The 25,003-nt window shown below is 47.5% G+C and overlaps 1 protein-coding gene across 1 annotated transcript in view; it reads right to left on the bottom strand.

Moving 5' to 3' along the window:
- Positions 1–25,003, bottom strand: part of LOC128715344 (titin) — a 137,026-nt gene that overhangs the window by 71,145 nt on the left and 40,878 nt on the right. Inside the window, exons 15-19 of the mRNA XM_053810227.1 lie at positions 19,074–19,226; positions 4,647–6,399; positions 4,343–4,572; positions 2,905–4,281; positions 36–2,834 (exon numbers count right to left, since the gene is read on the bottom strand). Coding sequence (XP_053666202.1) covers positions 36–2,834; positions 2,905–4,281; positions 4,343–4,572; positions 4,647–6,399; positions 19,074–19,226 — 6,312 coding nt within the window. The remainder of the gene's footprint in view (positions 1–35; positions 2,835–2,904; positions 4,282–4,342; positions 4,573–4,646; positions 6,400–19,073; positions 19,227–25,003) is intronic.

Raw genomic sequence — 25,003 nt, 5'->3', positions numbered from 1 at the left:
CAACGTATAAACAACAAACGATTGATCATGCTTACCTGTGACTTTAACAGCGCATGTCGTAACAGCCTCTCCAATTGCATTCTTAGCCTTACACATGTAAGTTCCCGTGTCCTCAGCGTGCGCATAAAGGATGTCGAGAGCTACGAAACCGAAATCGTATGTCGTTTTGAACCGGTGGCCCTGCTGAATAGGGCGTCCATTGCAGTACCATTCCACCTTCATCGTTGGATCGTTGACCGGCGTCAACGTTGCTTCCAGGTGTACTGGCAGTCCTTCGCCGACACTTGCATTCTTAAGCGGTCTGCCAAACTGCGGCTTTTCGGCCACATACATCTCATCTTCTCCCTTGCGACCGTAGCGGGCATCACATTCCAGATACTGAATCTTCTCCAGTGCTCCTTCGTGCTGTGTCTCACGCACAATACCGGCCTTCGGTGTTACGTTCAGCGAGATCGAAGACGTTTCCGATCCGAGGTGGTTCGTCGCACGGCACGTGTACTCACCCGAATCCTCTGCATACACCGTCAGCACATCCAGCGCTGCAAATCCAAAATCGTATGTCGTGCGGAATCTATGACCAGTGGTAAGAGGTTGCCCGTTGTGGAACCATTCGACCTTCAGACTCGAATCCGGATACGGCTCGATGCGACATTCATAGTGCGCACTTTGGCCTTCCACCAGATTCGTAGGGCCGTGCAGCTTCGTGGTGAACTTAGGTGGCTGGGTAACAGCAACATCCTCCTCTTCACGACGCTGGAAGCGGATAGCATCTTCGAGTTGGTGAATCTTCTCCAGTGCGCTCTCGTTCTGAGTATCCAGATCCAATGATGCCTTTGACTGTACAACCAACTTGGCAGAAGTAACAGCTTGGCCAAGGTCGTTGGTCGCACGGCATGTGTAAGTGCCCGAGTCCTCAGGGTTGACGTACTTCATGTTCAGTGCCACGTATCCGAAATCGTGCATCGTCGTGGTGCGGTTCGAAGCTTCGATCGGAACACCATTGCGCAGCCATTCTACGCGCATCTTCGGATCACCGACCGGTACCAGACGAGCTTCAAAATGCACGGCTTGATTCTCCGCCACTTTCACGTCCTTTACAGGCAGCGTAAACACGGGCGCTTGTGTGATCACCTCGTCCACATCTGTTTCGCGCTGGTAACGTGAATTGTCTTCAAGATAGCGTAAGCTAGTCAGAGCATGCTCGTGTTGCGACTCCGAGTAGATGCTCTTACGCGTATGCACGACGCAGGTGGCCGAAGTAACTGCTTCACCAAGAGCATTCACTGCCCGACACGTGTACGTGCCGGAATCATCTGCCAGACAGCCCATGATATCCAGTGCCACAAAGCCAAAATTGTTAGTTTCGGTGAAACGCGAACCAGTCTTGACTGGAGCCTCGTTGTGGTACCATTCGACGCGCAGCGTTGGATCCGACACAGGAATCAAACGACACTCAAAGTGAGCTCGTTGACCTTCCTTAATCTCGATGTGTTTCAGCGACGTTGTGAACGTTGGCGCCTGTGTCGTCATCTCATCAAGATAATCCGACCGCTGTTGACGTGTCTTCTCCTCGAGATACTGGATCTGTTCCAGGCCCATCTCGTTCTGGGTGTTGGTAAGAATCTGTTGCGAGCCACGGCACACCAGCTGCACGGCGATTTCGTCAACACCGACCAAGTTCACGGCACGACACATGTAAGTGCCGGTATCTTCCGCAATCAGATCGACGATATCCAGCGCAACGTAGCCAAAGTCATGAATCGGACGGAAACGGTGGCCCACAGTGATGGGCATGCCGTTCTTGTACCATTCCACCTTCAGGTTCGGATCCGTGACCGGTTCCAGCTTACATTCGAAATGTGCATGACCACCCTCCTGCGCACGGTCGATATTCTTCGGCTTGGTAAGGAAGCGCGGCTTTACGTTCACGATCTCGTCGACGTACTCTGTCTTGCGGTAGCGAGCAATATCCTCCAGATACTGCAGCTTCTCCAGCCCGGCTGGGTATTGCGTTTCCAGGATCAAATCCTTCTTTGCCATGATGCGAACCGAGCAAGAATTGACCGCTTCACCAAGCGAGTTCCGTGCTTGGCAAGTGTACACACCCGAGTCTGCCGCATACACACCGAGCAGGTCCAAAGCGACGTAGTCGAACTCGTACGCCGGTCGGAAGCGATGTCCAATCTTAACCGGCATACCGTTTACGAACCATTCTACGCGCATGGTCGGATCGCCGACGGGCTGCAGACGGCACTCTAGATGAATGTTGGTTCCTTCATACGTTTCGATGTTGTGCAACGAGCGTGCGAACTGAGGCGGCGACATCACCGTAATATCCTCAAGCACATCCCGACGCATACGCGATGCATCCTCCAGATACTGCATCTGCTCGACGGACATTTCGCTCTGGGCCTCGGTGATCACGTCCGAGCGTGTAATGACGCGCACGCACGCAGACGTATGGGCCGATCCGAGTTGGTTCGTAGCCCGCACCGTGTATTCGCCCGAGTCAATCGCCGTCGAATGCAGAATGTCCAATGCTACGAAACCAAAATCGTAGTACGTTTTGAAGCGTGAACCCACAGTAATCGGGCGTCCATTATGGTACCATTCTACGCGCATTGTTGGATCACCGAGCGGTTCCAGCTTGCACTCCAAATGAATGTTACGTCCCTCGCCAACGGGCTGTGGATCGGACAGCGGCTGGGTAAAGATTGGCTTTGACTTGCACAGCTCTTCAACTTGATACTGTGGTTCAACGAACTGCTTCTCCACCTTCTGCTGCGAACGTTCCACTACATGGTGCATGCTCGTTGTGTCGATAGCGGCACGGGCTGAAAGGGGAAAAATAAGCGTTTGTGTTAGGAATTGGTCCAATTTGTACACAGAGATTTTGAATCTTACTTTCCACCACCATTGTAGCTTCAACCTGTGCTTGTCCAGAGCTGTTAGCCGCTACCAGAGTGTACGTTCCGGAGTCTTCCGCGCGAACGTCCAAGATATCCAGCGCTACGTAGCCAAAGTCATGGTAGGTCTGGATGCGATTTGCACTCATCAATGGACGACCGTTGTGGTACCATTCGACACGCATGGTCAGGTCCGACTGTGGTTCCAGACGAGCCTCAAAGTGTGCACGCTGGCCCTCGACAATGCGGTTCGTACCCTTGAGCGGTCCAAGGAATCGTGGCTGAGGTTGCACCACCTGTTGTTCGACCTGTTCCTGGGTGGTGCGCGTGTAGCGCGACGAATCCTCCAGGTACTGGATCTTCTCCATGCCCATGTGGCTTGTCTGAGAATCGACAATGATGTCCTGGCGAGTCAGCACTGTCAAGCGAGCGGACACATGCGCCTCACCAAGAGAGTTGTAAGCACGGCACGTGTAGGTACCGACGTCGTGTACGGTAACTTGCTTGATGGTAAGCGCCACATAGCCAAAGTTACAGAACGAGGTAATACGCGAGCTTGCCTCCACCGGATGACCATCCTTAAGCCACTCGACGCGCAGTGTCGCATCACCGACCGGTTCAAGGCGGGCCTCGAAGTGCGCAAAGCCACCCTCCCGCACATTGAGTTGATCCGTGATAGGGCTCTTGAATTCCGGCCGCTGCGTGCTTTCGGGTGTCTCCTCGTAGAATTTCATGTTCTGGTACTTCTGGTACTGTTCCAGTTCCTCGATCTTCTGAATGTAGTTACGCTGCTCCGAAATGCCCAAGTCACCGGTAACCGGCGCCTTGCTCACCACGGTGATCTTCGAAGTGCTGATCGCTTCACCAATGCGATTCACTGCCCGTACCGTGTAGGTACCGGCATCTTCCGCTCGCAGATGCATAATGTTCAACGAAACGTAGCCGAAGTTGAAAATGGCAGTAATACGCGAGCTGGCCGTGATCGGACGGCCATCCTTGTACCACTCGACGCGCATCGTAGGATCGCTGACTGGCGTGATCTGCGCTTCGAAATGAGCATTGCGCCCTTCCTCTAGCTCACCCAAGTCCTGAAGCGGTCTGGTGAAACCTGGTTTCTGGTTGACCACTTCCTCGATACTCTCGGTACGCACGTACTTCGAGTAGTCCTCAAGGTGTTGGATCTGATCCAGCGATGACTGGTGCTGAGTTTGCTGCTCAATTGGGGGACGGGGCTGCACGCTAAGCATGGCACGCGATTCTGCCACTCCAGTCGAGTTGGACAAGCGACACAAGTATTCACCGCTATCTTCCATCACAATCGTCAACAGATCCAAGGCCACGAACCCGAACTGGAACGTCGTATTTGCTCGAGAACCTGCACAAAAGGGAAAACCGTTTGAACAATCGCTTTTGTTTAGCAGTTACGCAATACTTACTAGCTTGAATCAAATTTCCATTCAAGAACCACTGAACGCGCATCGACGGATCGGAAACGGGCTCTATGCGCGCCTCAAAGTGTACCTTGCCACCTTCAACCTGCGCAACGTCGCTCAATGGGACTATGAACTTCGGCGGTGGATAGATGCGATCCTCCTCCTTCGGTGGTGCATGCGGAGCAGCTCGTTCCACATGACGCAAGTAGATGATTTCCGGTTCCGGAACAGCTCTGCAAATAAGGAACGAGCATGCTATGAAGCAACCATTTCATTCGCATCGACTTCCGCTCGTTGAAATACTTACTCTGGCTGAATGACCTTCGTAGGACGAGGTAGATTGAGACGTTTCTGCTCCGGCGCCGGTCCCTTCGGAGCTTCGACGAAGAGACGGGCGCGAGTTGCCGTGGTACCGGCCACGTTCTGTGCCGTACACTGGTACCACGCGGCGTCCGACGCCTTCGCTCTCGGGATGTCGACGGTAGTGCAACCGTTCTCGTCGTTGCAGATTTGCACTTCCGGTCCAGGCACGAGCGGAATGCCATCCTTCTGCCAGGTAATACGCGGCAACGGTGTTCCGATGGCACGTGCAAACAGCCGCACCGGTTCTCCCTCCTTCACGTTAACCGTGGTAAAGCGCTCGACGAACTTCGGTGCAACCACCTGTTCACGCTCACACACGACCAGTTTGGCCTGAGCAGCTACTTCGCCGCTCTTGTTACGCGCTACGCACGTCACAATTCCGTGATCGAAGCGATTGGTGCTGGTGATCATCAACGCATGATTGCCGGCCTCGTTGACGAGAATCTTGTGCGTTGCATCGTCCGTCACCAGGTTGCCGTTGATGTACCATGCCACCTCCGGATAAGGACGACCGGTCACGCGGCAGTCGAAACGGACCATCTTACCCTCGGTCGTCTCCGCGTCCTGGATCAATGTCATGAACGATGGAGACAGCGCCTTGGTAGCCTCAGACGAGGTCTCAATGACCTGCTGTTGCTGCTGATGGTACTGCTGTTGTTCCACGAACGAGGTAGCCCGTTCAACGGCCACCTGTTCCTGAGCAGCCTCCACCGCCAAGACGGCCGACGATACCTGACAGCCTTGTGGATTTTCAGCCAGCAGCGTATAATGTCCGGAGTCGCGCGCACTCACGTTCTTGATGCGCAGCGTTGCCTGCTGGTTTGAGTACCCCATTTCGTATTTATCCGCCGACGGGATAATGCGCTGACCGTCCTTAAACCAGGACAGTCGCGGACGTGGATTCGCTACGACACGCGTGCTGAACACTGCATCCGACCCCTCGGACAGCTTCGAGTTGCGCGGCTTCTGACCAATCTGAGGAGCCGACGCCGGACCCAGAGCGCGATCTACTGTCGTGATCAACTGGGCGTCCGTTTCCCCGGCATAGCGCCGTGTGATCGACTCCCTGTAGGATGTCTCGCGCAGCAACCGGTACTCGAAGGTATCTACCTTGAACTCTTCTTCCACGTGAGAGTATCCATTGGTGTATTGCTGCTGCTGCTGCTTAATGCTAGTTTGCTGTTGTTCGCGACGTACCTGTTGGAACTGTGGAGTCGGCATGCCCTCCGGCTGGATGAACACCGAACAGATCGCTTCTCCGACAGCGTTACGTGCCTTACACGTGTACTCGCCCTCATCGCCCGGTCCGATCTGGTTGATCAGCAGCGAGACAGCTCCAGTTGCCGGATTGTAGCTCAAGCGATGTTTCGAGGAATCGAGAAGGGGTGCGCCTTTCCGAGTCCACGAAACTTCTGGCTTGGGATTACCTTTCAGCTTGCCCTCGAACAGCGCGTTGCCGCCCTGGGCGAAGCGAGAGTTCTTGAAGATTTGTTCAAATACCGGCGGTGAGTAATCACCGGGACCGGCCGAAACCGGAGTTGGAGCCGCCATACCGTACGCTGGTTGCGATTGCAACGGTACTTGCTGCTGTGGCTGCTGCTGGAACGGAGCACCTCCAGTTGGTGTCTGGAGACCGGGTGTTATCGATGCCAGCGGTGTAGTACTCTGCTGAATATAGCCACCATGCTGCTGTTGCACTGTAAGCGAAAAAAAACATTAACCGGTTAGAAACCATTTGAAGACAAGCCCAACAAGCACGAGATGCTGTCCCGATAATAAAATCGTCTTTCTATTTACGAACGGATTAAAAGAGAGACCGATCGCATATCTGCCGTCAGTAACATAGCCCTGGCTCCTGTGCAGCGCTTGTATGTTATGCGTGTATATTTTTAGAGCCATATCTGCGAAGCACAGGTGTACTGAGTAGTGCATGAGGTTGCAAGGTGTGCCAACTAGGTCGTTCAAGTTCATGTGTACACCTTAAGTTCAACAACCGCTCATGAGTGTAAAGGAGCATCGGTCACAAAGGGACGGGATCTTGCTGACTTGTCACAATTTGTGGGTCAAGGTCACACCACCTGTAGAACTTGCTGTCCCGTTTGTGGTGTATTTGCAGAATTATTAATTCTTATCGCTGCTCCATTGACTCACGATCTGACGATACCGTATGGTCACGCTTTTGCAAGTCTCTTGAACCCGGATGAAGAATCCAACGGGGCCGTAAACGGTGGGGAACTCGTCTCTGAGTTTTCAGATCACCGCAAGAACAGCTGCAGTCGGATCGCTTTCACATAAATTATACCGTACAACCGGGGCCGACCATCTGCGTGATGTAATTTTGGGGCGGATCTGGCAACGCGTCGGGAAATAAGATTACGCAATGCGACAACCATTGCCGTTTGACTATTTTTAACCTGCAGCGACCCTTTTTCCTTGGTCGGTTCGTCCGTGTGCGCGACCCGGGTGTGTTGAATCCGTGTCCGTGTCAGCAACAATGCGGACCAATGTAGCCGCTTCAATGGGGTTGTAGTGTGCTTCGTGCATGCGTACAGAGAGCGTAAGCAACGGTGATGGGAGAAGAAGAATTATTTACATTCGAAATAGGAGAGTTGTTTTCTTATCCGAACAGGAAGAATAGTAGCGAGTTCGAGCTTCCTTCGCTTGGTGAAATGATACCGATGGACACTTCCTGCATACATCCAGAAGATCGAGTTGCAAAACACGTTCACGAATGACCTTATTTTATCATCAACACCCGCTGGTCTGCTCTGACTGAACACAGCTTACGCAATGCTATCGCTTATTCATAAGCCCTTGTGTCACCTTTTTCTACCGTTCTATCGCGATAAGTTAATTTCTTGCACTGGCAAAGATTGCACAAATATTATTCCGATTCTCAACCACAAGTTCGCAGATAAGCGCCTACGTTGATGGGGCTGCTGGTAAGGGACAGAACGGTGCAAACGGTGCTGGAGCAGACTACAAACTAGCAGTATCCGATCCGTTCTGCTGCTAATGACCGATTACACTTTGCGTTGCCCGGCTGTGTAAGATCTGCGGCCGATAGTGTGCTCAGACGGATAGATAGCGTGTGAGCACCGAGCGATACAGTTACTGATCTTTATGGCACGAAGATCAGTGCAGCGTGAAATCAGCTACTCCCGTAGAACTCAACGTAGGCTTTCTGGCACTGATGAAAGGATAAAAAAACGGAGCTAAATAAATAAACCTAGCCGTGATGCATCAGCAAGCTCCGCTCTTAACTGACGGCTAAAGTAAGGCTCGGATGTGCATCAGCTCTACAGGCTTCATCCATTCAGTAAATTCTAAGGTGAATTTATTTGTTTACTGCATTGGTTCTTTTTTTTTGTGTTCCATGCTACACATGGGCAGCCTTTGGGGTTTCCATTTCCGGACCATGAACGTCTTTAGCTGGCATCCCTCAGGTCCACTAGTAAGTCACTCGTGCGTCACTTACAGCGCGTGCCATCACGAACGGACGTCACTAAATAGAACCTCAAGTGCACACCATCGGTGCACGATCAGATGCGATCACAAGAAAAAATATGAACGCACAAGATAGTGGAAAAACCATTAACTCCAGATGAAGCGTAGAACAACAAACAACTGAGTAGTGCTTGTTAACTAGTGCTAGAACGCTTAAACAGCGGAGAAGCTCCAAATAGGGACGGCTTGTTTGTTGATGTGTCTCAATCGACGAAAATGGTATTACGTACAAGTTGTCTTGCACGAATGTAGACACACCAGATAGGGTAGTGGAAAATTTGTTCTATATCTTATGGAGCGCAGCTTGTAGCTCTTATGCAGATGTACATACGTTTGTTTTGGTGTGTGAAACGCAACCGCGGTGACTGAATGTTCATTGCTTTCTTTGTGCCTTCAATGCGATTAAATATGCAATGAAAAGTATTGAATAGTATTATCATACCCCGCATAACGTGATCATACCTCGCGCAATCAACATCATCGATCATTTGTTTCCACTCGAATGATAAATCAACAACCTCTTCGCGTCAGCCGATTTAATTCTCGCATCGAGCCGATTGCGTTGCAATATTCGTTTTCATTTTCATTTCAAACTCGCACCGAATGGATTAACTTAATGAATTCCTTCTAGGTGCATATTAGCAACCAGCGGAGCGTACTTTGCGGCCACGGTTTACGGATATATGCGATCGTTTCCGGTCGTTCCGGGATCGTAGGGAGCCAAGACTCCGCTCTTACTCTGCCTGCCGGCATAATGGATGTACTATCAGGAAAGGCGATAGGAGAGGTGAGGTCATTCGAAAGGGTGCAAAGAGAGCGATTCGGTCGCAAATACGCACTCACGCACGCACGCCACAAAAACCTCAATACCTCAACACCTTCCACTGTATGATTGGGTGATGCACACCTCAGTGCCTAGATCGTATCGTACAGTGGCGTACCGTTTTTTGCAACACTTTTCAGGTTGCGGTTAAATGGTAGAAGACGAAGCGAAAGGGTGCACAACATCCGTTAAAATGTGCATTAATTTTCTACTCGCATGGATGGATGCCGGACGGTGCGAGACCCCGTGCCCTTTTGGATGGGGAGGGAAGCGCAAGCTCATTATTGCTCTGCTTTCATCCATTTTCTTTACCTTGTGGCTTTTTAAAATCGATCATCGAGTTGGTTCATTCACTGCATGACTGATAACCGCAAATCGGAATGATGCCGAGGGTATAAAGTTTAATGAATGTCTGCGAAAATGCCTCTCTGTGCATAATGCAATTGAACTGGATAACATTGCACAAAATTCCAGCAGATTTCACGGAACACATGTATCGCTTCACAGACAGAATATCTCTGTCTTTTGTTGCAACAAAAATAAAAGTTGCATCCGCCAGAAATGTCATATGGAACACACTCTTAATGAAACAAATTGCCGACTAGAATAAACAATCAATCACATGCCCATAACCTCGATGACCTCTGGACATCGTGCCGTTTGGCTTCATATCAATAAGGCGAGAGCAGTAATCGGTGCGTCGTATGCACAACAAAACACGATAAAAAATTATCATTGCAACATGCTGATCGTCATCAAAGATCGTTCGTCTGATCGTTCGTCAAAGTGATAGTCCCCGCCCGACGCCCTGCACAGTGGTCCTTCTCTGTCCGATAGTCTTCATCAATGACATAGTGCCCGAAACACGCTCTAGGGAGCAATTAAGCCCGGTTCGTGCATCGTACGGTGACGGACGCACGATCCAAACGATCTCTAATCAACAGTTCTAGTAAAACGAGGCCGCTACACTTGCTGCCACACTGCCACCCAACAGGGACGGCATGGGGCGACACGTTTACTGACGGCTGCCAAATATGGCCGAACCGGTCGAGGGCAACGCCTGCGAAGGCAAGCCGCGTCGTAAGAAATTTGATCCCACAGTGAGCCACGGATGGGCAAAAGTGAAACAATTTTTTCCACTCGTGTCTCTCTCTGTCCCTCTCCCGGCCCGTGGACATCGGTCCCTATACAGGCTTGACCTAGAATGGGGAAGGGAAAACTTGGACATCCGCGATCAAGGCTGACGCCATCTCAATGATATCGTATGGAGGTTTTGTTTTGCTTTTTTTGCTGTTGATGCAATGTGTGATCGATTAGTGCATTGGCAACAGCGACTACTGGAGCAGTCTAATTTCCCAATGTTAGACAGAGTCGATAATTGGAATCTAATCACACTCTTCGCGAGGGTGGCGTTCCAACCGAAGGTAAACGATTGTATTGAGTCATTATTAAGCAGCGCTGACAGATGTTCAGAATGTGCCGCCTAGTATGACGCACATGGTATTGTTGGCGTTGTTACAATTCTAATTCTATGCGCCATTCTATTCCTGACTGTGGCGTCATATGTCATCTGTCAAGCAAACTTGGCGTCTAAACAATCCACCGGTGTCTGCACGGACCATCTGCAAACTGTACGTTGGCCACCGATCAAGTCGTTTCGCTCCAAAACCTGTCGTAATAAAACATTTTGGAGGACCACTACAAGGAACCGACCACCCACAATTGTGGCATTTGTTCGGTACAGCACTGTATCAAATGAATGGTGACAGCCCCGAGGTTATTCATCACGTGGAAACGAATTCCACCGCGTCCCGCTAGTGGAACGTGAGGGATGTTAGCATTACAGAATGCACATGGTGGAAGGAATCTTTTACGCTTGTCTTAAAAATAATCTCTTTTTTGCTGTGTGAAATAAAAGTGCCTTCGGGATGTGATGCGATGGGAGCGGTTTTCTTATTTGGCTTAGCAATTCATTTTCATTCAACGGCCCGCATTCTTCTGCCATTCTGCAGAACGATCGGACCACGCAACGCCCACGCATACTTGCATCCGAAACACCACAACGCTGGTAGGGCGAAAGGGAGCTACGAGCAGCGGATGTTCTGTTGCTGCCGGTGGTGGCAGAAATCGTTCAACTTGGCTGCCAGTGGGCAGGCAACCGAGCAGGACGCATCGTGAAATTCCTGATCCTGCGCGTACGTGTACGTGCGGTTGCCGATCGGTGGCGACCCACCGAGTTCACCGAGTGAGCAGTATGTGTGCAGTTTCGTGTGCACTAAAAATAACGTTTTTCAGCGGAGGCATATTTTTAGCACTTTCGCGGCCGTGCAGAAGACCGTGCGCTCGCAGTCTCACTGTCACAGCACGCTAGGCAATAGAGTACGAGCTGTGTGCGTGACAGGCCAAGAACCGGGCCGTGAGGTTGTTCTAGATTTTCCCATTCGGCTGTGATCGTGTTCCATCACTACCATTTTGCTCCTCATTGGACATTCTCCTTCTGGTACCTCCAGAATCACTGACGTATCTCGGAGGTCGGAACAAAAACTGTCCACCGTCACATCACAAGACTCGCCAAGCATTTGTGAATGAAGGAGGATCCTTCCGATGCGGCGCAACCGAAACGCACGCACACACACTTGCGACAGTTTATTCTCGACAGCCATCCATAGTAAGCACGTTATGTAATCTTCTGTGGCAGTTTAAACCGTCGCGTAGTTGCACACACTCGTTCCTTCCCATGGAGGTCCTACGTGAACTAACCTCGCTGCTGAGTGACTTGATGGCTTTGCTGCTGCTGATGCTGCTGCTGTACGGAGTGTTGCTCCGTGCGGCTGCTAACCCGCTGCTGCGAGCTGCTAAATTGCTGCTGCTGCGAAAATTCCTGCCGCTGCACAAACTGCTGCTGCTGCTGGCGCACCGTCGTCGATGACTGTTGCATCATCATCGACGACTGCTGGTGCACCTGCTGCTGCTGATGTTGCTGCATCAGCTGCTGCTGCTGCGGTTGCAGCTGGAACGGCGGCTGGTTCGGATTGGGTCGTTGCATCCTTCAGTAGAGAATGCACGAGTCGCTATCACGCGGCACAATAACGCTGGACGGGTCGAGTGGGTTTGGTTTTTTTTTTGGGGGGGTTTCTTTTTGTACAAAACACACACACAAAATGTAAGCGAAACAAACTTAACGAAACACGGCGAATAACTCGTAAAACTCAAAACTTATACTACTAAATCCTCTTCGGTTGGTGTTGGATTTGGTGTTTTCCTTAAACTACTCCCTCCCCGAGCACTAAGAAAACCCTTTTTTTTTGCTTCCTTTGCGGGTTTTGCGAAAGAGCGCAAGCAATCAATCACATATATCCACCACCACAAACCACAACAACACTTCCTTTTTTTCGATTGTGCCTACACGGATGTTGGCACCACTAGCTTTGGGCTTGGGCTGGCTTCTTTCCAGGGTGAGGGAGAGTAAGGTCGGAGGCTTCACTTGTATTGCTCTGCGTACTATTTATCACTAAATTTCGCTTGCCTCCCGTTTTTCTTGTACGATCAAGACGTGCTCTTGATGATCAGACTCAAGTTATAAGTCCGCTGAATTCCACTGACTCAAACTGCTGCGAAAAACATTGAAGAAATAAATACTCAATTGTAGCAAAAAATATCATCACATTTTATCACCACCAAAACGATACACAAAATACACCAAAAATCTCAAAAAGCGCTCGATGAAATAAGCTTCTTTAGCATAAAAATTGAACACTTGTTTTCATCCGGTTCCGGAAGGACCGGACAGAGTTTTCACGGAAATTTTATGAGAGCAGAAAAAAAAATTCTTAAAGAATTCTTTAATTGCCTCACTGTTAGGCACACTTAACACCAATTCCTTTACTACAATCAGTATAAATTCCATTCTTCCATCCTGTGTTCTCACTAAGTGGCAATATTGCACCCGTAGCTCCACTGTTCACGATTACACGGCCGGTGCGAAAATTTCTCTAACACCCGTTAGCAAAGGGGACTTAGAAGAATTTTCACACTCGGCCCACTTTACACACTCGTGCGCGCGCGCGCCACCCAGCACAAACTCCCAAACCGATGGTACGGGGTACGGTGCCGAATCGGGGAAAGATTGCCACCGAACCGTGGGTACGTACGATTTTTCTTTCCCGCACACACTTTTCCACACAGGCGCAGAACCGAGTTGTAGGAAGGAAAACAGTTCAAGTCATCCCCGAGACGAATAACTGAAGACGTCGGTCGTTTTTGAAGAGCGAGCGAAGAGTGAAACTCTGTGCCGCAAAAATCGTCGCCACAGTCCCGGGAAGGATCCGAACGGTTCCGTCGTGGTCGTGGCCGGTGCGTGGCCGGCTTTGCGCATGTCCCACGCGGACCCGACCGTTTTGCGCCGGCGCTCTACCAACGAACCGTCGGTGGATCGATGCCAAAAATAATGACACTTTTCACGAATGTTTCTTTCGTTTCTCCTCTTGGGCTTCTTTGCACCGTCCGGTCGGTGTGTTGTGTGATGGAAAAACTGGCCAGGAATGCCACCAGAGAACGATGGTCCACATCCGACGGGGCACAAACGGGGAACGGGTTCGCGGGTCGTGCAGTTTTTATTTTTTCCTTCAACAAATATGCCTTACCCAGTTTTCCAACGTCGTCCCCATCGACGGGTAGGGTCGAACGATGGGGTAGAGGATCGTGCAGAAGGAGGAAGGATGTGTAGAGAAAGAAGTGTTCTATGCGCCACACGCCACACCTCAGCGCGCTCGAACGTCGAGCATTGGAATGATGCGGGCTGATGTGTTGTGATCGCTCCGTGCTACGCATGCGTATCACTACTCTGCTCCAAACACCGGAGCTGAAGCGCGAGAGCGACTTGTGACGTGAGCGTTGATGGAAAAATATTCACCACACGGAGAAAAGTGGCCACCCTTTGGAGAAAATACCCGAGCGCCATAGAGCGGGAGAGACGGAGAGAGAGCTGGTGGAAATTCCTCCATAACCCTCTCCAAAGGATGATCACTTTCCCGGAGAAGCGTAAAAAAAAAACCCCGAAAGGGTGGTTTATGTTTTGCTTCTTTTTATTTACTCCTCTTTCAAAATGTAACACCATCGTCAGGGTAATGGAAGGTGTGATCAGATGGAAGGGAGGGTTTGAATAATTCATCGCACACTTACCGTGCGTGGCCGTTAAGCTAAAACGCACCGGACAACGCAATGAAAAACACAAAACGCCTCATGAAAAGGAAAACAAAAAGCTCCTTATCGCAAAGGCGGCACAAGATGGCCCGTGTTTTTTTTGTGTTTGCGAGAATCGTTTGTCCAGCGTGGAAAACCAACCGCCGGACCGACGAGGGTCTCAGCCGTAGGTTCCGCAGGCCATTTTTTAACACCTACCGAACCGCACGGACACGGTCAATTGATAATTGATCTGGTGCTAGTGGGCTGTAAAATGATGCCTTACGGAAGGATGAGGATGCATTTTAAATCGGAGGCATTGTTGCGGACCGATAGCGATCCCTCGGTGGGTGGGGTCTATTGCAAACTGATGGGAGAAGCGGACAAAGTGTCGCCACAAAAAATGATACCATTATCGAGAAAATGGATATCCTCACACCACGCTAATGGTCGCATATTTCACAATGTTCAAATGGTGGAGGGAACCTGATCATTGAGAGATTGGAGAAGATCTTGATGTTCGAAAATGAAACTACAGACGTGTACCACAGCTGGAAAGCGTTGAGATGGATTTTTCTGAATATAAGGTCTTTGAGAATAACAACAGCCAGTCTTAGTATTTTTCCACACATTCGGAGACTCGACATAGACATCATATCCATTTGACAACTTAAAAGTTCAGTAAAACATGATAGAACCGTAACAAATTATTTATTTAATTCACAAACACACCATATTTTAGCAATTAACTTCAATTCATCAGAAACATCCTTCCTCTTCGCACAGGAGCTTGATGGTGATGTAAACCTCTCATGGACAACCTGTATCCAATCTCCGTCGCAGTACTAACAACATTTCATGTTATTAATAAACGTGACACGACCCCGATGAGATCTGCCGAGTCTTCGTTTGCCACTTTTTGCAAGCACAGAGTACACAGAAAATTAGCAGACCAGGCGTGGAAATATTTGGAAGCAAAAATATCTCCACCTTCATCATCGTGCTCGTCAGCAGCATTAGGATGGAAGATTTATTCCGGCTCGGTCGGAAATATTCCTTCACCTTTCAGGTGCCGGTGCTGATGATACCTGTTGGCCGTGTGTTGTGAAATTTTCCGCAGCACTCCCAGTGCGGTAAACTACTCACACATGCACGCGCGTCAACACCACCCAAAAACCCCGTTGCGAATGTGTTGCGCGAATCATTCAAGAACAGGTGAAAATCATCGTGGCCGAGGTTGTTGTTTGCTTTCGCCACGAGTGCATTCCTACGAGATGACTTCAGCCACGCCACGAAAGGTCTGATGATTCATAGTCCGATCGCCAGGGAGGATGCTCAAGGAGGATCATGATTCGTGTGCTGTCAAAACATGGTGTCAAAACGAGTGGCCCATGTATGCTGTCTCACAGTCGGTACGACGGCAACGCTTAGTCAGCCGGCTAGAAGGAGCCTGACGGGACGATCAGTGGTGATGGGGCAATATTTTTAGCCAGTTGCATGTCATACACATGCTGACACACTCTGCACTAGAACACGTACGGACGGCGAAGATGATGGTGAATGCCTTGTACGATGATGAACTCTCGCGACCACTGCAATAACCCTGCGGTGGTACGCTTTTCCACCTACGAAGCGTTCCATTTCGAGTAGAGAGGAAAATTGGATTTGATCGGTGTCTGTGGGGTGAGTCAACCGAATCGGATCTTTCTTTTGGTGTGCAAGGGTTCGAGGAAATACATTCAACGCTAAGCGAAGTGGATGTTTATGGTTCATTAAGACGAGAAGGTTGAGAACATTATTTTGGCAGTGCTGCTCTAGGGAAATGTCAAGAAATTACGTGTTGGTTCTATTATTTCGTTTAATTTGTTTCCTTAAACGTTCGTTATAATGTTCGTTTACATAGTCCTGCAAAATCCCTGATCAGCTCCTCTCTCAGAAACTGGATCGAAGCGGACATTGAAATATGATTCGACACGAATAAACAACAAACGCTTCTATGTCAATTCTTTGGCCTCCGTCCACGAGCGGACAGAGTCTCTCAAGGTCTTCCTCCATCGTTTAGGTGGGCGGACAGATGTACTAACCACATCCCAAACACTAGCGAATTTCACAACCGTTGATATTTGGGCAGCACCGTTGTACCCCACTAATCCTTTCCAAAACACAACCTCTCTTGTACACAATTTCCACGATAGAAGCGTTTTTAGCTCCGTGTACGTCTGTGCATACAGATGATTTCATTCCCGATCGTAACGATTCTGCAAAGTGTGGCATATTTGTGGTGAAATGTTGCCATTTGCCGTGCATCCTGGCCGCGCTACTTGCCAGCTCGTTTCATGTTCACGATCGTTTTGCACTGCACGCAAGGCGATCGCGTGAAAATCCGATGAAGGCACACGCTCAGCTTCAAGATTTGCCAAAGACCATTTGCCGCAGTTTAACCACACTGATGGATCTTCCTTCTGCGAGTGGTTTCTTCGTATCGGCAAACCCTTTCGACGCCTTGGTTGAGACTTGCAAACGCTATCGTTTCAGCACATCGCACCTACTTGATGGCTGTGCTTAATGGGCAAAACACTGATCAGGGGTGATTCTTAACAAAACAAAACGGTTCACCATTATTTTATCGCTCGCACAGCAAGCACAGGAAGAGCAGGTATCAGATTTAACAGCAGTGCATGTCATCGTGGCATTGATCATCGTCATTGGTTACTTTGTGGTTACTACCATTTCCGCAAGAGGGTGAGAAATGTCATGTTCCAGTTAAAAAGATCATTAAAGCCAGAGAGAAGTTGCAGCTTGTATTATTCCCATGCCGTTGAGAGGGTATTTATGCACATGTTGGTAACCAGCAGCTATAAATGAGTATCGAACTCTTAATACTCCAGAGCAGTCTAGCGAAAACGAAAATTATGTTGCGCTAATGTTACTTCGACAGCTGACACTCAGAGCTCAGCATTAAATACCTGAGCAGAACAGGTGCGTTCCACCTGCCGATGTATTTTATGGAGATCATTAAAAGATTGATTTATAACCTAGGAAATATTCTATTGAATCACTCATGAGATAATATTTAAAGCAAGCGGGAATTCATGATAGCGAAATGGTTGCAGACAGCGAGAATTGTCACTTGAATGTGAAGCCAGATAGGTCATTTAGAATATTTGTCGTTTTATTCAATTCACAACCTAGTGATTCATTCTTTAGCTATTCTCCTGACGTACCTAGCCCAACTTAAAATGGTTATTTTACCTACATTACTTAGCCGTACGTATCTTACCTGATTTGTGATGGAATCCATTTACAATAACATAGTTTCTCGCATCATATAAATCAATCACGCATCATTTTCCCTCGCCAATTTATATGAAGTTACACAAAATCAAGGCAACGTTTGATTAGAGCTGGTGCCCCAGTAAACATGTACAGATCGTCCAATATCCCGTTCGCTGTTCGGCAAAACTGTGACCATAAAATCAAGCAACCAAAACATGAGCAGCAAACGTCCAGAAGATGCTTACTTTCTTTCGGTGCCCCTCTCGAGAAAGCAAGGCCGACAAACAAAACCAACCAAAAAAAAGGGTAACAACTTGCGTGACACAGTTTCGTGCCATGGGTACTCGTGGAAGTAAAAAAAAAACCTCCCGGCCTGCTGATCATGCTCGCACGCCAGAAAATCAACAGGCCGATACGATGGGTATAAATATTTAACAGGCGCAAATAAAATAACAGGCGGAGAAAGGTATCAGCAAAAAGGCCACCATGATCTGAGCAGCCCGCGCACGGTGCCATCGGAACGGTGTGTGCCAACGTGCAGAGTTTTAGGGGTTAAGGTCTAATTGTTGCGGTACTTTATGCTTTAGGGCAGGTGAGTTGATCCGGAAGGAATAAGGTGAAAACTACTTGAGGCTTTATTTATGGCGACACGTTACGGGGCGCTGACTTTTTGGTGGTGGCGTGTGGAAATTAGGCTTGTAAAGATCGCGCGTTAACCGATGGGCAATGCTGGGGTGGAGGTGTTTGAAGGGTGCCTTTTCTTCTACTGTTTTCTAAACTCATCTAAACCAATAGTGCCGGTGAGGAGCAGTTTATTATCATCCCACTTGTGCTACAGGTGTTTAGCATCTGTACAATATTACTACGATTTGCGGAAGGTGATACGGTTCGTTCCACCTTTTGCCACTGCAATGAGATACAAGAGAAAAAAAAAGTCGTGTGATTTGGAACACCAGCTTCTTTAAGTTCTATTCGACTTTACGGTGGTTTACAGATGGCTTCTTTTTGTAGGGACAGAAATGACCAGTGAACCAACATGATAGGGATGCGATAGACTCGATCGTCAGGACAGAACATGCATAAGACTTGGAACCGAATGAACCATGCAGTTGCAGGAAAGATTGTTGCGAAGCAGACCCAATACATGCACACAAACACGCTGTTGAGTTCGTCGACAGTCCGAATGTCCCAAGAATCCCATAGTACGAAGATCAAGATGAAAACGAGAACAATTTTACCACAAATATGTGACAGAAAGAGTGCGAGGTGCGAAAAAATGTAAATGAACATCAATTTGAACGCTGGCAAACAGTCCCGGTTGATGAAATTGGCCATGGGGCGCGCGTTTTGCTCCATTTTCTGCCACCATGATTAAAATGAATGATTCGCTCGTTGGTGTGCAGGAAAACCCCACTTCAGAATGCATTAATTTGCAAATGTCAATGTTGCATGAAACGTTAGAGTCGTCCATTTTGTGGCCGTGTTAGTGTACTTCATTACCAACGAAGCATTAGCAGCCCGAACGCTTGTTCAAAAGGTGTATGGTTTTGAAAATTCATTAAAATTCCACTGTCAACTACTTACCTTCGCATGTCTGTATCAGGCAGATGGAACGATACGTCTTCTCGATCGTGTCCGTTTCCTCCAGAATCGTACGAACCGTTCCGTTCGTTCCGCGATGATTCGGCTCCAGGGAACCGTTCGGCTTCAGCTCCTTTGAGCAGAGGAATGATGCTTCTACAGACACCGAAATCGGGAAGAAAAAATATCACAAAAGGATTAGTGAACGGGTAGACTACTCAAATACACACGTATTTTCGAACATGGGAGGACATTTCGCAACTTCACGAAAACTCTCGACGAACGCAACACACTTTTACACATGGTTGTGATACAAGAGGAGACGGGAGATCGTTGAATTATTTTACTCGAGTAAAAGACACGTCTCCGGAAGATTTTCCCATCCACGGTAAGGTGGGTTGAAATGTTTCATAGGTAAACAATAATAATGTGAAATATTTATACTTTTTAACATTTAGTTTATTCGCACTGGAAAAGAGTTCATCAAATTGCTAATTATTTTAAAAGTTTTTGGGAAGTGTTTGGAATTAATTTTCCCTTTTTTTAAATAATGGCATCAAATTTTGTATGGAATTGTAATTAAATGAACTATTATTCTCTTTAAACGTATGATTTTAATGAATTGTTTGCCTTGGGGCTGCTTTTCCATCCACCCACTTGGCGCCCTCAAAAGCAAAGCAGTATTATTACGACCACTTTCGTACGCATTTCATGTTGGGGTGTTTCCCCGCATAAAGTGTCAATTTATGGCTCCCTTTGCACGTTCTTGCTTCTTCGTCGTCGTGCGGCGGGAATCTTTATACCGTCAATGGGGCAGCAAAAGGGAGGACAAAACATTACCGTAGCGCAGTAAACGGATGCGGCGTTGGAAAAACCGTCACTAGAAGCAAACGAAAGAGCTAATTTTAGAAAATGTGTTCTCGTGCCGTTTTTCCCGCACGATTTAGGTTTATGGTGATACGATGGTGGTGTTGGTTTTGCATTTGTCGCCGTGTGCGTAGTAGTGTACTTTCGATCGTTTACAACGGTCTTAAGGTGAGGAAAACCTGTTTTTGTTTTGCAGCAGAAGTTGGTCGACTCAAAACTTCTTCTCATAAAACACACAATACCCACATCCACCGATCGGTTTGTGTAGCGTGCAATTTTGCAATGGCTGGCGTTCTGGCGCTGTTCGACAATGGGTTTCTGGCGACTGAACGACGACAACCGGTGGAAATAAAAATAGAAAAGCCACTCTCTCTCCATCTCTCGTGATTCGCAGTTTGTTTTTTTTTTGCCTACCATTGCGTATACGATCAAGCGGGGTTTTATATTGGTCGATAGCGTATTTGGACGATCAGCGGAGCGAAGAATGCGGAGACATCAATTGTCAAGACACCAATGAACTAATTAAGAGCCATTCCGCTTGCAAGCATGCGTGATCAAGTTACGCTTAACAATGTTATGAAATAACCGTTTATCAAGTAAGGTCGATAATTGACATGTGTGGACGAAAAAAAAACAAAGCGACGTGACACATTAGCCACTTCTTTTATTGCTAAAAGCCCTTTAAACTTAAGATTAAACTAGAACATGTCTACTAGCGATTATCTCAAGCATCTTGGGCAATATACTATTCCCAGCAGGCAATGATTTGAATGGAAACATCAACAGGTGGATTCTCGTACGAAATTGTAAGCTCTTCTGTTAAAATATACTTAACTTAAGCACTAATGGTGGCAAGCCTCGTTGGCCTATAAACTTTTCAAGAACAGTTGATTGTTACCTTTAGAAATCCTCAACGGACTTGTGTACATTATCCTAAATGACCTTTGAAGACTTGACTGTAAGACAAATATTTTGTAAAATCACTCTCAATAGAGCTGTCACTACTGTATCACCATAAAAAAAAATATTCATTGTTTTGATAATTCTTTCAAAAGACAAAGATAGTTATTTCAATACCACTAGAATACTATCAAGTTGACGTATATCTGTGACGTATATCTGTGCAAAAGAACGTCAGTCTGGAAGACGCTCAAAACAACGTCAGCATCATTTGTTCAAACGAACGTCAATTGTATCTTTAAAACCGATCAGCTTCAAGCGTGATGCTTTTCTCTTTACGAACTGCCTTTTTTTGCAATCAACTCTCATCGATCAAACAGTACCTGGTGCTGTCGGCGATCCCCTGACAGCAATTTGTCAACATGCACATGGCACAGATCGACACTTGCTAACGGATCGACAATCAACAACCGACAAAGCAGAACAGTTTGCTACCAAAAGCTACCCCATAGCCCTACAGACCCGCCAAGGAAAGAGGAAGCACTCAAGCAGGGTCTAAATTCCTTCCCGTAACGACATTTCCTATTGCTCGGCGTGATAATTGCTACCGTGACATAATCGTTCTTTCCGCGCAGTGCGTGTGTGTGTGTGTGACGAGATTTTCATGATCGAGTGTAATTTGAGCTGGCATAGCATGTGAGCGATCTGCATTTGCTTGCTTCTTTCTGTTGCTGTTTGAAACAGACGTTACTTTATTTATACGCTGCCTCTGGGCTGAGGATTTCAATAACAAGAATAGCCCCCCGATAGCCACGAAGGAGCAAAAGAGCAAACCGTCCATTGATGTTTGCCATCAAGACTTTTGTCACTTATCGCACCGGTGGGTTAGATGATGGCGTGCTCAAGCGAACGGGGTTACAGCTTTTTTACATCTGCTGCCTGGGGTGTTGGGATGCTCTTACGGTGTTTAACGGGCGAAAAGCAGAGACATGCGAATAATTAATTCACGCAACAGTCCATCCGAACCACCCAGATCGAAGTCGCTGCCGGTCATGTTTTGTGAGGCTATTGTACTTCCTACTTTTCTTCTAGTTGAGCATCTGTTGCTCTGATGATTCGAAGGATAAAAGTAATCTAAATCATTTTACGATCACTGGGAGAGGGAGATTCGTGGGATGACATAAAGAAACACCAACAACAACTTTCCTGCAATCTTGCAAACGTGAATTGTGAAAGATTTATATTCGGGGAAAGAAACTTCTCGTGATGATTTTTTTTTCTCTGTGTGCTTTCTATAATTACCACCTAGAGGGCGCCACCTTACGGATATCTTCACAATGTCTGATCGAAGATACTGCTCACGCACACAGCCACCAAGATCATCACAATAGGTGGCCAATATTTTTAAAAATAACCCCTCCTCCTATCGTTCCTCACAATCATCTGGCACCACCTTGCAAAGGAGTCGCCCCATCCACCATCCCACGCATTTGAACGGCACACACTTTTTAAATGTCCCTGCCAAGAGTGGAATTTGTCAACTTGCCAAATCGAAACAGAAACTAAAATAAAAAATAAAAACAAAAGCACAAATATAATGTGGCTGTTTAATTGATGTGTTTTTGTTTTACCACCCTGACCTCCAGACCCAGAGGTTTCGACATTTGGGTGGTGGTCCATTTTTCATAATTAACCTATCCGAAGGCGTCACCAGTGTGTGTGTGTTGCGATATAGTTAAGTCTTGCGTTCGCACTTCGCTTAATTGAACGCAACTCAATTTACGCCGGACGGGACGAAGCAAACAGCGCACAACAGCAACGAGGAACTTGCCTCAATCCTGAGTTGCTTCCTCCACCACATACACATTCCAACTGACTATGGTATGACAGCCAGTTGTCACGTAAGAATTGTGACCAATATAGACCTTAAAGTGGTTCAACGCTCTTGCCGTACGCGCTGGGTAAAGGATACGGGACAGACATGGTGCGCGCTCACCCACATGCAGCTTCCAACCCAAACATGAATGAGCAATGGCGCCGGTGCAATCCACCCTGTTGGGGGGGGATTACGGTAATCATTGTAAGATGTCAAGGTAAAGGAGATCGCACAACCGGTTGCGCTACCCTCCTGCAATGTGGGACGCGGGTTTGTGCGTGTGTATGGTTAAACGTTTTCCACGGAGTGACAGTGGAACGCGAAGTAGTGTCATCGGAGGGAATGCAGCAGTCACCGATCGACTAGTGCGCAGGATTAAACGAAGTGTCCCCGAAGATTCTCGAACATCCGAGTTACAAACTAACGACTTTTCACTCTCCCTCTCTCTACCGAGAATTACGAAAGATCCGAAGTTTCCCGCAAACTGAGGAAATCGGGAAAACAACTTGTTATTGTTGTCATCATCAGCGTAAACAAATATGGCCGATGCCGGTCGCCGGAATTTCTGATTTTGTTTGTATACAAGCGGGCTTTCTTTGAGCACCGGCTACACGCTAGACGCATGCGCCACAGGGTAGTGAATTTTGATTTTGCGCAATAGCAGTTCGTGAATGATCTTACAAACATTAGCGTACAAAATCGAGATCTCTTTGTGGACATTAAACAGCTGATGTGGTGTTGATCTTTGGACGTTCCGGATATATCATTACTCTTCTCTCTTTCATGCGCCGCTAGAAGCGATGACTAACACAGCGTGGCTGTTTTCTAACGTTCTCCGAGTGGATTCTTTTTGCATTTTCCTCGAGTGTTGATATGTTTTCGTTTTACTTTGGAGAGGTTTTCCTGTCCCACTGCCAAAAATAGCCTTACCGGAGTTGGATGAGTGGTATCCGGATCGCATTTTCACAATGGCTAAAGAGTTTGTAATGCGAATTCAACGTGTCTGGTTGGTGACTAATGCAGATCGGAATGCGAGTTAGATTGAGTCTGGAAAAGATACAAAAACGTGCAATTTATTTCGCAAAAAGAGAAACCCCGTAAAATCTCACTCGCACAGCTTAAAACCAAACAAGAAAGACAGTTGCTCGTGGCATCTCTTTATCTGGAGAGATCTTCTGAAGGCAGACAAATTTCTCTACCAACAAATCAATTATCGTCTTTAAAACCTGACGAGTTGCTTAGGCACGCTTATCACGATCAACGTCACGGAGGCATATGTTTAAGAGGCTACCACACTTACCCCACTCGTCCGATGATGCATTGACACGCATCACATTACACTTTCCGCAGTCTAATGATACGCATGCTTATTTGCAAGCGCAAAATGTAAATCAATGCACCTTTTTTTGCCTTCCCTATTAATTAGAGCGGCTTATCACTGGGCCGACGTTGTACGGTACTGGATGGGATGCGAAAAGCGAATCGGAGTGCATATACCTTTCCAGCACCGCCCGGCTCGTCATAAATCAATCACACGGATGATTCACCTCCGGTTTAGTCAAGCTGGATGAGCATAATGTGAAGACTTCCTTACTTTTAATAGCGCTTTTTTGCTATTGCGCTATCGCTCAATACCGAAACGGCATAATGATGACGATCGTGCAGGAATGAAGTGTTAAGTTGATTATTCCAAACGAGAGAAGTCGATTTCTTTGAAGAGCTTTTTTACGACTAATTATGGCTTGAGCGGATAGTTTTGCGTAGGATTTTCTTGGTGTCTATTTATCAACCTGGGCTGAGGAAAATGTATCAGTATGTAAGTCTCGTGAGTCACAGCTAAATACATCAAAATAGAACATCCAAGCTGTTGGTCACTTCTGAAGGTACCAACCAGTCACTGTTTCTATTTCAAGTTATATGCACTAAAGTTCCGTCGTCAATAACGTGTGAATCAAAGGATCATAGATCATGTCATGCGCCAAGTTCTAGGATAAGCAAGGGTTTTCTCTCTTCCCTGACGATGTTGAATACCAATGAGTTTACAATAGTATATATATTTTTTTCAAATATTGCAAACACAAGCACTCAGTCTTGGTTCAAATCTCGACTGAACCGGAAACAATTTCACCAGGACTGACAGATGCATTTAACAGAGCCTTATTGTTGGTTAGAAATAATTCTAATTTAAGCAAATGTTGTAATCAAGAACATTTTATTTCTTTTATTTGTGAGTACCGTGTCGGAATAATTTTAATTATTAATTTGCTCATGATACAGCATTTAGCAATAC

Source organism: Anopheles marshallii, chromosome 3 (assembly GCF_943734725.1).
Source record: "Anopheles marshallii chromosome 3, idAnoMarsDA_429_01, whole genome shotgun sequence".
Taxonomy (NCBI): domain Eukaryota; kingdom Metazoa; phylum Arthropoda; class Insecta; order Diptera; family Culicidae; genus Anopheles; species Anopheles marshallii.
The sequence above is the reverse complement of the archived record's forward strand: the minus strand, read 5'-3'. Positions and strand labels throughout refer to the sequence as shown.